Source organism: Lepisma saccharinum, chromosome 16 (assembly GCF_977018435.1).
Source record: "Lepisma saccharinum chromosome 16, izLepSacc3.1, whole genome shotgun sequence".
Classification (NCBI taxonomy): Eukaryota; Metazoa; Arthropoda; class Insecta; order Zygentoma; family Lepismatidae; genus Lepisma; species Lepisma saccharinum.
Genome location: NC_139244.1, coordinates 48,972,171 through 48,987,986, shown reverse-complemented (window position 1 = coordinate 48,987,986; position 15,816 = coordinate 48,972,171). Strand labels below are relative to the sequence as shown.

At 36.7% G+C, this 15,816-nt stretch overlaps 1 protein-coding gene across 9 annotated transcripts in view; it reads right to left on the bottom strand.

Annotated features, from left to right (window-relative positions):
- Window positions 1-15,816, bottom strand: part of LOC146000476 (uncharacterized) — a 234,248-nt gene that overhangs the window by 187,446 nt on the left and 30,986 nt on the right. The window contains exon 4 of one of the 9 annotated variants that reach the window (XM_083138148.1): window positions 8,251-14,299. The exons of the other annotated variants lie outside the window; for them this stretch is intronic. Within the exon in view, the coding sequence (XP_082994274.1) occupies window positions 8,698-14,299 (5,602 nt within the window). The 3' untranslated portion in view covers window positions 8,251-8,697. Of the gene's footprint in view, window positions 1-8,250; window positions 14,300-15,816 lie in introns of those variants that run through there. 9 annotated transcript variants of the gene reach the window in all.

Below are 15,816 nucleotides of genomic sequence, written 5' to 3'. Positions count from 1 at the left end.
AAGAATAGGCTAATAAGTAATTATTAGACTAGTAAGTAAAAACTTAGTGTAAAAATATCGAAGTGTGATTTATAACTAGGCTACTTTCAAATTAAGGCCCCTAAAATTTGTATAAAATCAGCTGTTCTAGCACAGAGAATAATGACAAAATAGAAACATTTATAGAATAAGAATTTTCTTTTATTCCAGTTATTTGAGAAGTCATTGATTATTTTATGAATATTGTATGTTATATGTTATATGGTACATTCCCACAACAATGCAAAGGTTCGTTGAAATCACACACACTTATTGGCTAAAAAAAATAACTTTATATAAAGTGGCAGTGTTGGCAAATTACGGAACAATTTCCGGAATATAACTTCTAGTGATCCTATGGACACTACCTGGACCAAGTTTGAGGGAAGCACAACTGAAGACTACTCTATGAGGATATGTAATGACCATGCTGCAATTTTTGAAAAAAAAAAAAAAAAAAAAAGATGAAACTTTGCAATGTATTGAAAATTTTGAAATTTGGGCTATTGCAATGGCAATTTCTAACCACGTAGTCCAGGCAAATTTAAAAAATCAGGCCTTTGCCCCCACCCCACCCCTTCTCCCATGAACCTTCATTGTAATACCTTGTTTAGTGTGTTGCTTTTTTACTCATTATTAAATGTAAAACGTATTTCTTTTTTTAAAAAAATATACAGTTGTTGAGGATCTTTAGCTTTCCATATTACAGGCGTAACGAAGGACTTTTTCTCAATCTCCGCTTACTTATAGTAACAATTCATATATGGTTTTGTAATTCAAATGTGTCATATCTTCACATACTAATGAATAAAATAGACTGAAGTGAAATATCATATGTAATTTTCAAGGTAAGTACTACCAAGTGAAAGTGGTTTCAATCGAAACCAGCTGTTCGGAATACCATAATTTGGGTGGTTTTGCTTGAAACTGGCCATCCGCTAAAGGTGGTTAATATTCTGCATGCAGCTGTTCATTCAAAGGATACAGCAAGTTTACTCCTTCATGGTAAAGCTTTAACAAATATTGTCCTAAAGTGCAAGATCCTGTAATTGAAAAAAAGAAATTATGTTTATGCTTTTACAGGGTGGCTACAAAGAAGCAGAAATGAAATTCCCTGACTTTTCCAGTTATCCAGGTCAAAATGTACATTTTTCCCTGACAATAAAAACTAAACTAAATCGATGTTTTTGCAAAATGGCAATAATAAACTCATACAGATCCACGTATGGTTCTGTTAAGTACCAACATCATCATCTATGAAATTGACTGAATTTCTCTATTCTCTATGATTTGAATCCAAACTGAAAATAGTGAAATTGGAAAATTATTACAATTCACAAGCTAGGGAAGATTACGGAATTTTGTCATACGCAGTAAGCTTTTAAAATAAAATATTTGATTATTTTTAAAGTTACGACTAAATGAGATAAGAGTGAAGAGTGATTGATTAAGAAATACAATTTGTAATTTATCAGTCTCCTTATACATTCTCGGTATTATATGTTGATATTTCCACTGGGGTTTGGAACCCTCTGCTTGCAAGAACCATGAGTGCGGACTCATTTTTCAATGCATAAAGCTACTTCTCTCATCTCTGCAAAGCAAACAACTTAACTCTTGCATATAAGTGAAACAACTGAATCGAACAAAATAAAGTGTCATATTTCCTTACATTATCAATGGCATTTCTGCTTCAGTACAGTATATCCAAGTGAAGTTCTGTGAAACTGACAACATACAGTTATACCATTAATGCCGATGAAAAGGGTATGTAGGTTGCCTATTAGAAATTTAACGCAAGGAATTTATAGAATAGCATTGTATAGGTACCTGATTTAGCTAACCACACATTAAAACAAGAACACTAATAATATAAGCTTCTGAAAGTTCATATACGAGGGGTGTGCTGAAAAAAGCTCCAATGGTGCCGATACGCAGCACTAGTGGTTGGAGAGTGACACACACACATGCAGGCAGGAAGAAGTGGCATATAGCTGTAATCTTGAAGAGAATACTAAGGTTTGCGCCCTCTTCCCAAAATAGCGGGAGAAGAGGGGGCAAATCAGTTTTTTTGTTGTTGTTTTTTTTTTTTTTTAATTCAGTGGTTGCACCCCCAAACCCCCCTTCCTCAGTTCGGTGTTCTGAATTTTACACGGTTGCATGCTATGATGTTTTAGCTGCAAAACAAAACTTATTCCAAGTAGATTGCTCACATAGTGCCAGAGTTATAACAATATTACTCCGAAAATGCAAATTACATATTTTTCGTAAAAAAAATAATAATCACATCTTGGCTTATTATTGTATGGCACCCAAGAACATGAACCCTGTTTCATTCTCTTGAGAAATATCCATTCTTTGAAAAGAATAGTAAAGTTCGCGCGTTCTCCCCAAAATAGCGGAAGAAGAGGTGGAAACTCCAATTTTTATGTTTTTACCATTGAAATTCAAGGGGACGAGCCCCCCCCCCCCCACCAAGCCGCCCTTCTTCGGTCCGGTGTTCTCAGTTGTACACGGTTGCATGCGCTGATGTTTTAGCTGCAAAACAAAAGTTATCCGAAGTAGATTGCTCCCATGGTGACAGAGTTATAATGAATTTCCTCCAAAAATGCAAATTACCTATTTTTCGTAAAAAAAATAATAATCACATTTTGGATTATTATTCAACTTGTATGGCACCCAAGAACATGAATCATGTTTCGTTCTCTTTGGAAACGTCCATTCTTTGAAAACAATACTAAAGTTCGCACCTTCTCGCCAAAATAGCAGGAGAAGAGGGAGCAAACTCCAGATTTTTATGTTTTTTTCCATTGAAATTCGGGGTACGTGCCCCACAAGACCCCCTTCCTAGGTCTGGTGTTCTAAATTGTACACGGTTGCATGCGCTGATGTTTTAGCTGCAAAACAAAAGTTATCCGAAGTAGATTGCTCCCATAGTGCCAGAGTTATAACAATTTTCCTCCAAAGAGTGTTCGAATTTAAAATTCCCGGATGACGAAATTCCTTGACTTTTTTTGACACCTCAAATTCCCTGACTTTTCCCGGTCTGTCGCCACCCTGTTTAACATGGTCCATACCTACAATCCAGAAATATTCACCGGTAAAATGCAAGTACCTAGTGATGATTCACATTTGCAGGTAGCTTTTAAAATTGTGGCACAAGTCATGAAACAAAATTGTGATATGTACTGTATAACAATGTAAAGATGAGATTTCAGAGAATACATACATCTATATATTACACATATGCTGTTGCAAAAAAAAAAAAAAAAACATGACAGGTTTGTTTGGACAATCTTACTCAGTTGTCTGCTGGTGACAGTGACTCAGTAATATGGTCCATTACAAAGGCATTTTATTTTTTTTAAACCTTCTTAGGGTAAGCAGCAAATCTTGGGTGGATTGTAGGTTCATGTTTGTAGTATGAGAACAAACTTAATTTTTTTCATGTTAGGGGCCTGGTGGGATAAACGCAAATTCCAAACTTACTCAATTTATTTTTCAGGATTTTTCTTCAGACATATATTAACGGGTCACATGACATCAAAGATGTTTCTTTTATGGTGAGTTCCAGTAAATCAAGAAATTAGCATCCATAAGGCCGGTGCGACAGGAGCAGTACTTTAAAGACACACTGTTTACTTTTTCTAATTACCAAGTAACCATATTTACACCTTATTATACAAGGGTAAGTAACAAATCTTTGTGGATTGTCGGTGTATGGTGGTTGTATGAGAACGAAGCATTTTTAATTTTTCATGCAAGCCTATTAGTAGTCTGGCGGGATAGTCCCCAATTCCAAACTTTTCCGAAACTTATTATTTTTCTCGAACTATTTGGACATTCAAGGTGGATTTTTTGGTGGTGATTCCGTGAATATTCAAGCGATTAGTATTCACAGGATAGATGTGACAACCAATATACATGACCATGCTTCTCAGAATATAGTTTTTCACTGAAAATATGAAACTTCTTATGAAACTATTGTTTTTGATTGATTGATTGATTTGGTGTTTTAAGTCCACTTTATGCACAGTAAGGCTAATTGGGACTGGACCTACAGTTTAAAGTTGGATCCGAACCACTTGTGCCTCCACCGGGTATCGAACGAAACTATTGTATTGCTACATATATTGCTACATCACAGAATACATAGTTTTGTATGTATACTATTAACACAAAAAATGAAAAATATTCAGAGGTGACAACATGCACAACATGACCAACTGCGAGTTGCAGGTACTGGGATAACCAGGCCTCTTGAGGTAATTGTCGGAATGTAATCAAATGTGGACCTAGGAAAAAAAAATATGGTATTTGCTGGCTCAGTACAATAGCTTTATTACATTGCAGAATAAAACAAGACTACAGTTAATATATTGTACATCAAGAACATTACAAATATTGTCCAGAAAATATTGAAATACATGAAAGCTTACTACCTAAATATTTTGTAATACCTACAATGATGATAAACATTGTTACATGCAAGGTGATATTTTAATGCTTCAAGCTCTCATAAAATGCCACTAGTGGAAACTTCCAAACTGGAAGTTAAAAGAATATACATCAAATATATCACTGAATATTTACATGAATTTGTACATTTCCAACATAGTGCTTGGAGTTGGAGAACATTAAACACACAATTAATATTTAGTTAAACATTCTACTTACTTTATTTTGCTTGACAAAAATTATTATTGTTATACACTAAATGAATCAACAAAACTTAGCAAAAGAAAATAACTACAAAGTAGTACCTGACATTATACAAAGCAAAACTAATAGCAATATTCACTTTGATGTAAACCTAAGCTACATGTGACTGAGGAAAAATAAGAATTCAACAAAACTATGCAATATCAAAGGCAACAACACAATAAGAACTTGTTTTGTCTTTAAGTGTGAAAGTAGGGAAAGATAAACACACACTTTAATAAAAATGTACACAAGTTAATTTCAGCTAACAGCATAATTCCACTATTGTCTCGTGAAATACACCTTCCAGTATAATAACAATTATACATGCATGCAAATAAGAATTTCAAAAATTAAAACCAGTATTTAATGCAAAATTGTATTTTCTGGGAAATTATTATTTAAAAATATTGTATTGGGTTGATGCACAAGTGTTCGTAGCATTTGTGTTTGGTATGGTGTAGTGTTAGGAGTTTATCGATTAACTTTCATAAATTGGAATGCAAATGTTGCACTTGTGAATAAGCAATGAATTTTACCGATTTGAAGAAAGATGGATTTATTTATGGGCTAAACAATAATAACAATGAGTTTTCAGTGAGAGGAAAAAAAACATTTCCGACACATTCTTCTGTCAGAGTTTAATGTAGGGGCAAAAGCAGTGAAGGTCGCTCAAAACATTTGTCCCTTGTACGAGAATGCCAACAGGGAAAGCAGGGCAAGAAAATGGTTTTGTAATTACAAAGAGGCCAGTTTCTCCTAGTTCAGGATGACAATCACACTTTAATGAAGACAGTTTAAACATGGAACAGATAAAGAAACAAACAATGTCAGAGAAAAAATGTCAAAACATAATCATGATTAGTGACAATTTTGAGAAAGGATGTTTCCACTCTCCACAAGAGACAACGGTTTGCAGATGTTTGTTTATTTCATCATGTCTATCTAGCCTGATTGCTTCTGACTCCATATTCAATTGCATCAACAGAATTGAAATAAATGTACGCTCTATGCAACACTGTACCCCACATTTGAACCTGCCCTCCCCTAATTTTTGTTGCACATTAATCAGAAAAAAATAGTAAGGATGAGCGATGGACACTTTTTTTTTGGATGGCGAGAAAAAAGATATACCATAGGCATTATTACATCAACTTAGTACTTAATTCTTAAATTTAAAGTTTATAACCCACCACTTTCTATTCTTCCCCACAGTTTGCAGCTCCTCTCCACATCCTCTAAAAAAATTGAACTTATTTTCTATTTCCATCAAAGGGAATAATTTTTGTTGTATTCAAACAATTCTTTACTACTTGATGGGCTTCATCAAAATTTGATTGGATTACCAAACAGCTTGGAAATCTTGCTTAAGACTATGATTAAAAAAAATACTATAGTTAGTGTCATCAGTATCAAAAAACTTAAGTGATGTTTCAAGCATAAAGGTAAGAAAGATTCGGTTAAGAGATCATGTGCAAAACTTTCTGCAACAAAAGTTTATTTATAAAATCACTTTGCAAGAATTAATGGGGATACAAACTACAATCTGGAAATTATACATCTGAATGTATATCTATAGTGGAACCACGAGCAAAACAACCTGCGCAGACCCGCGACTCCTGTGCACAGTACCCCCGTGAGTAGGGGAGGGGGAGAGTGGACCATGCTTCCTTATGGCCCCAGGTGGCGGGAAGAAGGGAAAGCTGAGCGGGGACTATTCGTCCCAAGGTTTTTTTCCTTGTGGTCAATCTATACCACAGGAAATTCCCTACTTTGGGTTACAGCAAATTAAACATTGGTAGATAAACCTTTCCAAAAAGTATTTTAAAACTTTAATTTCATTGTAGGAATGTGCTGTACAAGAATATGTATAATACCTCAAATACTTTGTTTAGTTCACAATCCTGTATTATTTTGGAAATAAAATAACACAAGACATTATATTTTTTAAAAAAGAGGGGGAGGGTTGTTAACAATTTTTCATCATTTCTATCTCCCAAAATTTGCAAATACAAACAACTTTTAAGATTATGTGAAACAAGACTGAGCTTAGTATTTATGTCAGTGTATATTACTTCCTGTTTTATCTTAAAAAAATTCCTACCTGATGATGATGAATATCCAAACAAATCTGAGCCAACAAAATTTATCTTATTAAAATACAGTTACAATACGATTTTGAAGCATTTGTAACGTCAAAACAAAATCATCTATATATAATAGCACATTATACAACTCCAAAATTTCTTCATTGTATGTTCAACTGCTCATTTTGTAGCTAGCTATTACATGCATGTTGGATACTAACATTCATTTTAATCCAAGTGTATCTTACATATGAAAACTTTGTCAAACATCTGACATTCTACGAATAAGTCGTGATATTAAAAGAAACCTCTGAAGCACATGCTTGGGAGAAAAATGTAAAATAGATGTGAAAATCCATTGAACATCTCAAAGCTTTAAATAAAAATGCATGACTGAATGTTCACACAAAAGTGAGCTATTTGTCAACAAGATACTTTTTCTAGTTTAATGAAAACAAAAAAAAAATAAGCAAGTAGTTACGAACAATCAGGAAATAAGGGGAAAACAAATGTGACATGGTCAGAAACAAATGAGGTGTTGCAAATACGAAGGGCGAACTCTACAAACGTACATTGTGAGGGAAATGCGTTTCAAGTTGTCAAGCACAGTGCGAACTCACAAAACACTTTATAGGTCACGCACGAAACATTCCGATCTACTGTTACAAATTTTTTGTAGAGTTCGCACTGTGCCTGACAACTTCAAAATGCATTTCCCTCACAATGCATGTTTCTTGAGTTCGCCCTTCCTATCTGCAACGTATCAAATTACAAGCTTTTAAAAAAAAATGAGTTGTGCAATATCGATAATGTAAAGAAAACTAATTCTAGAAAATGTCAAAAAGAAAGTAATTAATACAATACTTTTTTTTAACTTCTATTGCTAAAGGTTAAAAACAATATGTATACATATATATATATTTATACACACAAAAAAATTAAAATATTTCCTTCTTATCATTATAAGGTAACATTACAAAGGTATTAACAAAAGTGTTTAGTAAGTGGAATTCTAGAATCTGCTTTACATCTTATTTTTGCAGCTTTTAACAATTCTTAGAAAAGTAAATACGGCTATTTTTTATTTCAATTAATGTAACCAAAAAAATATTCTTCAAATGATTTCTCCTGCAAAAAACATCATTTACATTTTTATGCACCTGAAAATGTTGCTAAAATTACTAGCGTTTTATCAATAATCATTTAACGTACAAAATACCACGAGTTTTAATTTACCACTATCTCTATTTCTCCTTTTCACACATACAGAAAAACTTTTCATTTTCTGAAACAAACAGCTTGTAACACCATTGCACATTACTTTTTTGCTTCAATATATGAAGTGAAAAAACATCAATGCACTCAATGGGCACAAAAACACCAGTCTTTTAATCCACAATCACACTATTATAGTGTTCAATTATAGGAAATGATATTTTTTTAAAAAAATCTAACCCTTCTACATTATCAACAGAGATACTTCACCTTTTAGAATATACCAAACTGAAAACTGTGGCCCAATGCACAACTGAAGTAGTTGTATCCATACATACTTTACTGCTGTCACATGTTACAAACAGCAAACACACTTAGACAGAAAACACAAATTCACAAACTTAAAAAATGTGTACATATATGAATGGTACCATTCATCATTATAAATGGAAATAAATCATTCAAAAAACCAAATTGCTTCCTCTATTGGCAAAATGAACACACTTTCCCATAATATGTGCAATGGAGATGTTCGTCATCCTGAATATTTGCTGAACTGTAGTGTTCAATACATGAACCAGTCTCTTCTATTCAATGTCTACAGTCAAAGTGATTTGGTGCAAGTATGATGTGTACTATCAAGTCGACACATTCCCAAAACATAGAAAACAGGTACCTAATTATTTACCTGCTGAATTGGGTTGTTAGTTAAAACCAAACTCGGGCTAATTACAATCCCTGGAGTATCCCCTGATGTGATAATTATTCTCTCTTCATTATTCCTTCCATCAACAACTTCTTCTTGCCATCCACAAAGAAGGTCTCCAGGCACCTGGTTGTAACTTTCAGTCTCGCTTACAAGAAATGTCGAACTTCCTACACTGTTACCGGTAGTTCCTTTGACTGACCCTTCCTTGCTTGATGTCTCTTCTGATGCATTTGCATCTCCGCTAACACGAGCCAGATATTCTTGGAAAACCTCTGCCTCATTCTCCACTGAAACTTCATTTGCATTCCCAATATCTGTCACTACAGTGCTTTCATTTTCATTTGAGATATAAGAAACATTTTGACCATCTGGTTGGTATAGAATTACTTGATTTGGTGGCATGATGTATTGTTCTGTATTTTCCTCATTAACAAGATATGACACAGAGGTCGTTTCGCCTTGAATGGAATTCAACTGCTGTGGTTCAACAATTGTGTACAGTGAAGTGCCACCATCACAGACTTCAATCTTTGAGTGATTTTGAGACGCACCTTCCACATCATTGAGGCTTTCTTCAGAAAGTTGCTGGTCATAGTCCTCGCCAGAATCAGTTTCAAATTCTTTAACAATGCACATATCAACTTCAGGTGGTTCCCCCTCACTGTGCATGTTCGCATCCTGGTCATTCGTGCCTACATCAATGGGAGTCAGTTGAACCTTGGGCTGCTTCAACTTATACTTACGGTGAGCATGGCAAGCATGGCGTTTCAATTTTATTCTGGAGGTGAAACGTTTGCTGCAAACTTCACATTCAAGTTGACCCTTTTTGCGAATTACAGCTTGAGGTTTTGGCTCTCTCTTGGTAACAGCATTATTACTGCTTTGTCCCTGGAATTTTTGAAGATTTAATTTATGTACCATGTTCATGTGTCGCCGGAGATTTGTCGAAACTGAAAGTTTCTTGTTGCATATATTACAGAAGTGGTACTTTCCATCACTTGAAAGTCTTTTGACACTGATATCCTCAGGTAATGGTTCAGGTTCTGCTTCAGTCACATTACTAGACTCTGAAGGTTCGCAGTCTGCATTTGGTACGTTTTGTTGAGATGCTTCCAGAGCATTTTGCCCTCTAGATTTCAAGTACACCCTCCAATTCATAGGCTTCTTCTTGTGAGTGAATTTTACGTGAGCATAACGTGACGATTGCATTCGGAATGTTTTTCCACATACTTCACAAGCATAGGGACGTTCGCCCGTATGTATTCGTCTGTGTTGCTTCCACGATTCACATCTATAGAACAATCTTCCGCAAAACTCACACGAGAAGGTCTTGGAAGCTGCTCCCTTGGTGGAATGATGGTCCTTCTCGATCCTGCCTTTACCTTCACTGCTTCCTGTTTCATCGGCACCTTTAATTATCATGTTACTTGGGCCTGCATTGTGAGACCTTCTCATATGTAGCATGCATGCTGGAGAGGTACTGAAGACTTTCTCACAAATGTTACACGTGTAAGATTTCCCACCTTCGTGAACAACTTTGTGCTCTTTCAGATGTGCCTTGTTGTGAAAGACCCTGCCACATATGTCGCATGAAGGCATGTTCTCGTGTTCTTTCAGGTGCTTTTCTAAGTCCTGGTGTGTCGGAAATGAAGACTTGCAGTCGCTGCACGAATGTGGTAAATTCCCAGCATCAGGTGCATCAAATGTAGCGTCCATGGCTCCAAAACCCATGCTGCTTTTCATGGGTCTGTTGTACATGTTCTCACTTTCTGACGTAATAGAAACGGACCGACGAGATAAGGTACGCGAAGAATTCTGCAAAAGCTTTATTTGCTTTGCCTTCCAGCTAGTATAGTTCTTTATACCATGAGTTTTCATGTGGTCAGATAGGAAAGTGCTGCGTTCAAATGTTTCACCACAAAGGCAACACATGTGCCTGCTGTCTAAAGTCTTGCCACTGGAAGATTCCGCTGCCCTGCCTTCCAGCATGCCAATAGTATCGAGTGAATTCTCGGCAGTAGGTAACTCTCCCTGCGGTAAGTTAACAGATTTATGCACACCTGCTAGGTGGTTTAACAAGTTGTCACGACTTTTAAAGGATTCCCCACACACTCTACAAATGTGAGACATTTTTCCTGTGTGTATAGCTCTGTGTATTTTGGCATGATACAATGTATCAAAAAGTTTGCCACATAAGTCACACATGTGTTTCTTTGTCTTGTGATCCTCCTTGTGTTCTTCAAGTTCCTTTCTGGTCGAAAACTTGAAGTTGCATATGTCGCACTGCTTATCATTGTACTCTTTATTATCAATGGGCTCACTGCTTTCCTCAACCACATCTCCACTGCTACTCGTAAGGGAAATTATTTCATCCTGAACTGTCTCCCCGTGTAAACTTCTCGCATGTGCGCTGTATCCTTCAAAATGTGGAAACTGTTTCCTGCATATTTTACAGTAAAACAGATCATCTGAAAGTTTGCAGAACTGTATGTGATGTGATGTATGATTGATTGCCAAGTGTCTGTACACGGAATACTTTGATGTGAAAAACTTATCGCATATAGTACATGAGAATCGTCCCGATGAATTTTTCTTGATGGCTAATAGGTTATCATTTTCAGATCTCTGTTCAACAAAGCCAATATTTTCCTTGTCATTCACTTGCACAGCTTGTACATCTCTATTATCTGGATAACTTTCATCTTCGTCCCCCCCTGCATCATTCTCTATAGCATCATCATTTGGGATTTCTTCCTCCTCCTGGAACTTGTGAGATTCACTTTCATGGTCTTTCAAAGCCGCAGTATTTTTCATTCGCCTTTTACCATGACGTCTCAGCATGTGCAGAAAATAGCCAGGGCGACTAACAAATACTTTTCCACATGTGTCACAGGTGTACGCAGTCTTGGCTACATGCAGCAGCTTGTGCTGACTCACATACTGGCCAGTCTTAAAAAGTTTACCACAAATGTCACAAGAGAAGGGCTTGCTTTTGTGATCACGTACATGTTTCTTGAGAACTTCCTCGGAGCGGAACTTATACTGGCAAATATCACACTGGAACTCGTTCTCAGAGACAATAGGTGTATCTTTCTTTGCTGGTGGTACTGTTCGAGTGGTCTTAACAGGTGAAATTTCTTGTTCTTCAACAGTATTTAAAGCTGAAGCTGTTGAATCAGCAACAGAATTTCCATCTACACCAGCCTTCTTCATCATAGCCTCATAATCTGTCAACGTAAATTTTAGCTTGTCCTTCCCATGTCTCTTGAAGTGATTCGCAAGATGATTGATCATAGAAAATTGTTGCCCACAGTAAATGCAAAGGAACTGTTTCTTACCGTGGAATTTTTTACTGACAAATGTCCTGGAGACATTATCAACTGGCACTTCGCTACGATTACCTCTCGAGTGCCTCCTCATGTGTCCTCCAAGCTGCTGCCCCGTATCAAATCTTTCGCCACACACTGTGCACGGAAATCCACTTTCAACTTCTGCTTTGGAATCATTACTGTGAACATTTCCTGCATCACGTTCAGACCAGGTACGATTATACTGTCGGACAGATGGGCTAGAATATTCCTTGCGTCTGGCATGGAACGTCAAGTGTCCCCACAATGATTTACGCTGAGTAAAATGCTTCTTGCATACTGAACACGTCAGCGAATCATTGTCTCCTGAACTAGCATCCACACCAGGTGATTGAAGATCATCTCCTGATTGATATGATTTTTCATTTCTGTGAGAATACATGTGCCTGCCAAGTTGACGGCCGCTCTTATAATAAATGCCACAGAATTTACACTGAAATCTTTCCGGTGGTGCTCCCTGGGTTTTTGAAGCATCCGATCCTTGAGATTCTGTATCTGCATTGTAGTTCACGTGGTAATCAGCACCCGTGTCGGACTCTGGTTCTGACTGTGACACTGCTTCTTCATTCTCTTCTCCATATGAATCTGCCTTTTCATTTTGCAAAAATTCTTCCTCATGCCATGCTCTGTGCTTCTCATATTCTTCTCCGTTGACAAAAGTTTCCTCACAGTAATCACACGCGAAACAAACATCCCCTGCATCATATAATTCCTTTCTCCCATCGTTCTTTTTCCGAGAAATTAGCAGTGTGTTATCTATGCAATTGATTGTGTGCTTCTCTAGCAGGTGTTTCAGAGAAAATGACCTTCCACACCCACATGCATACTGATTCCCTGCATTTCCTGTTCTCTCTCTGTCACTCACTGAATTCTCCAAGGAACCATTTTGAAGGGAAAGCCTTTCAACATCTTCACAGTCCGAGTGAATGGAGGTGAAGTGCCACAGCAAATTAAAATGTCCATCGTATGACTTATCGCACACGCTGCAACAATATGGTTTAGCACTTGGATGAATCTTCAAGTGAGAACTGAACTCGTCCTTGCTTCGGAACATTTTCTTGCAAGTTTTGCATTGGTACAACATCATACCGTCATGGGTGTTCTGATGCATCTGAAGAGAAAATCTAGAGTTGTATGTCTTTTCACACACCCTGCAACTGAATTTGAATGAGCACTTGTGCCTAGCAAAGTTATGCTCTGTTGAATATGACTTAGAGCAGAATTTACAGTGATAACCAGAACCAGTTTTTGTTCCGGAGGTCTCCTTGCTGCTTAATTCATGTACGACTTTTTCAGCAACTTCAATTGGAAACTGTGGTCTTAAAGAGTCGTGAGCTCTTGCATGATGTAGACGAAGGTGACTAATGCTTTTGTATGAACAATCGCATGATTTGCACCAATACGGCCTGGGATGAGGATGGATTTTGACATGTTCATCAAAGTTCCTTGCTTGAGAGAAACTCTTCTTACACGTTTTGCAATCATAAAGCATCGTTCCATCATGAGTTCTGAAATGTACCTGCAAAAACATATCTGACCGAAAGTACTTCCTACAGATTGTGCATGCGTGCCTACCAGAACATGCATGATTGTTAAGAAGTTCTTTTGTGTGAAATTCCTTGGAACAACCTCTGCAGAAGTTTTCAGCTCGTGCTGGTTTCTCCCGAGCTACCTTAGAATCCACACGCATTTCCTTAAACACGTCACCTTTACCCTTAAGAAAAGGTAAGCTGACTTTGGTGACTGGCGAAACCTTTTTCGTAAACTTCCTTGTAACAGTGCCATTATCATATGCAATAGACCTTCTTGCCAAAGTTTTGTATTGTGTCACTTCAACTAAAACTTCACTTGACTCTACAAATGAACTGTCAGTTTGCACACCTCTATCAACGAACACAGGAATTTTATTGATGACACCGTCTGAAATTGAAAACATATGAGGAAGGGTGTTCAAAGGATGTGGATAATATATCTGACTAACAGTATCATTGTGTTTCGTCATGTCTTTATAGTAATGCAGTAATGAACTATCACTAAAGGTGAGATTATTCGAGATAGCATCGCTGGCATCCTCACAGTCAATGAATTCATCAGCAACAGGGCTGTTTCTATCAACATTTACAAATGCAAACGCAATTTGAGGGCTCTCTTGTGTCTCATGGTGATCCTGGTCCATTGTTTCTACGTGCAGCTCCTGGCATCTGGAATAAGAAAATACTAATTATTGAAAACTAACCAATAACGGGTTAAAATGTTCTACTATCCATAATTCTAGCAGTCTCATAAAAACTACAATTGTAAAATGAGTTTACAGAATTCAGTTTCAAATATTCTTGCATGGTGCACTGTGAGGTCAGAAGAATATTGTCATGGTTATTAATCATGAAAACAGCCATTAAAATTCTTATAAATTACACTCTTCTTGGCAGAATTACAGACTTCATTGAATATTATCAATTGCTTTCTTCCACATTCCAATGGCACATTTGGAGAAAAAGCACTTCATCTCGCTGTCCAGTTATTTTTTCGTCCAATTCTATTTTTATATTTCACCCTTGATGGTTACTTTTTGAAAACCGATACAAATTTCAAAACCATTTTTTATGCTTGATCTGTATATTTTTGGCTTGAATTTTTTTAAAAAATAATGTTCGAAAAAAATATCAAGAGCAATAAATATCTCCAATGGATCCAGTATGATGCCACCCAGTGATCTGGTCCAAATGGAATAACCTGGCACTAAGACTTTTAGCAGAGATCATCTGATCAGTTGTGCTTCAGGGCCACAAAAAAATTGTTCCATAACTTACTTATAAATCTTGAAAGGAAGATTAACAACATTTGCATGAATTCTAAACTGGAGGTGGTCTACGAGTATGGCCCGAGATCAAGAATTAATGTATGGAGCCCTATCCCACATCCCCTAAATGTGCCTCCATGGAAGGGTGCTATATGAACGGAGAACTTTACCTTAGCTATGATTTTGTGGATTTTGGCAGAACTAATTCAATACCATTCTATGGTGAAATTCCTAAACTGCTAATGAAAAACAATTTTGACAAAACCAACTGGAAGCTGAAAAATACTTTTGTGGTCATTACAACCTGAGAAAAGCACACAATGTACTGTCATGTTAATAACTTCTCTTTATAACATACCAATGAGCAAAGTTCAGTTGGTGCATGTGGCAAGCCTGTAGAGTCAAACAATTCTGGCAAATGCAACAGAACGTTATTCATGAATAGTATAGACATTGATGAACCACTGTGGTAAAATTTGAAATCTGTCACTGCATGCAACTTTCAGTTGTAGATGTTTGACTAAGTAACATACAATTTTTGTCTCCAGGTTGCAGTCTTACTCCAGATGAAGTTGAGAGAAAAAGCATATAGCTTTACAATTTTGTCAAGAAAACCACCACAGAAGCCTGCTGCTTACGAGAAAGATGATCTGTCACAATACATTATAGTTCATTAGTTCTACCAGTTTAAGGGAGGTTGTGCATTGACAGCAAGGTGGTCCACATGATCCTGCCACAGCCATGAGTGAGGTAACAACAACAGCTGCTGTTATTGTTTGTGAAGATTTTTGGGTAACTTGGAAACCTGCCAGATGGAGCACTTGCTCATGCCGTGTGCCTGTGCGAAGTAGGAAGCTAATGGATATGTTTAAAGAACTTCAGCATCTGGTAGAGGAGCAAAGTTTATAATCAGTGGTG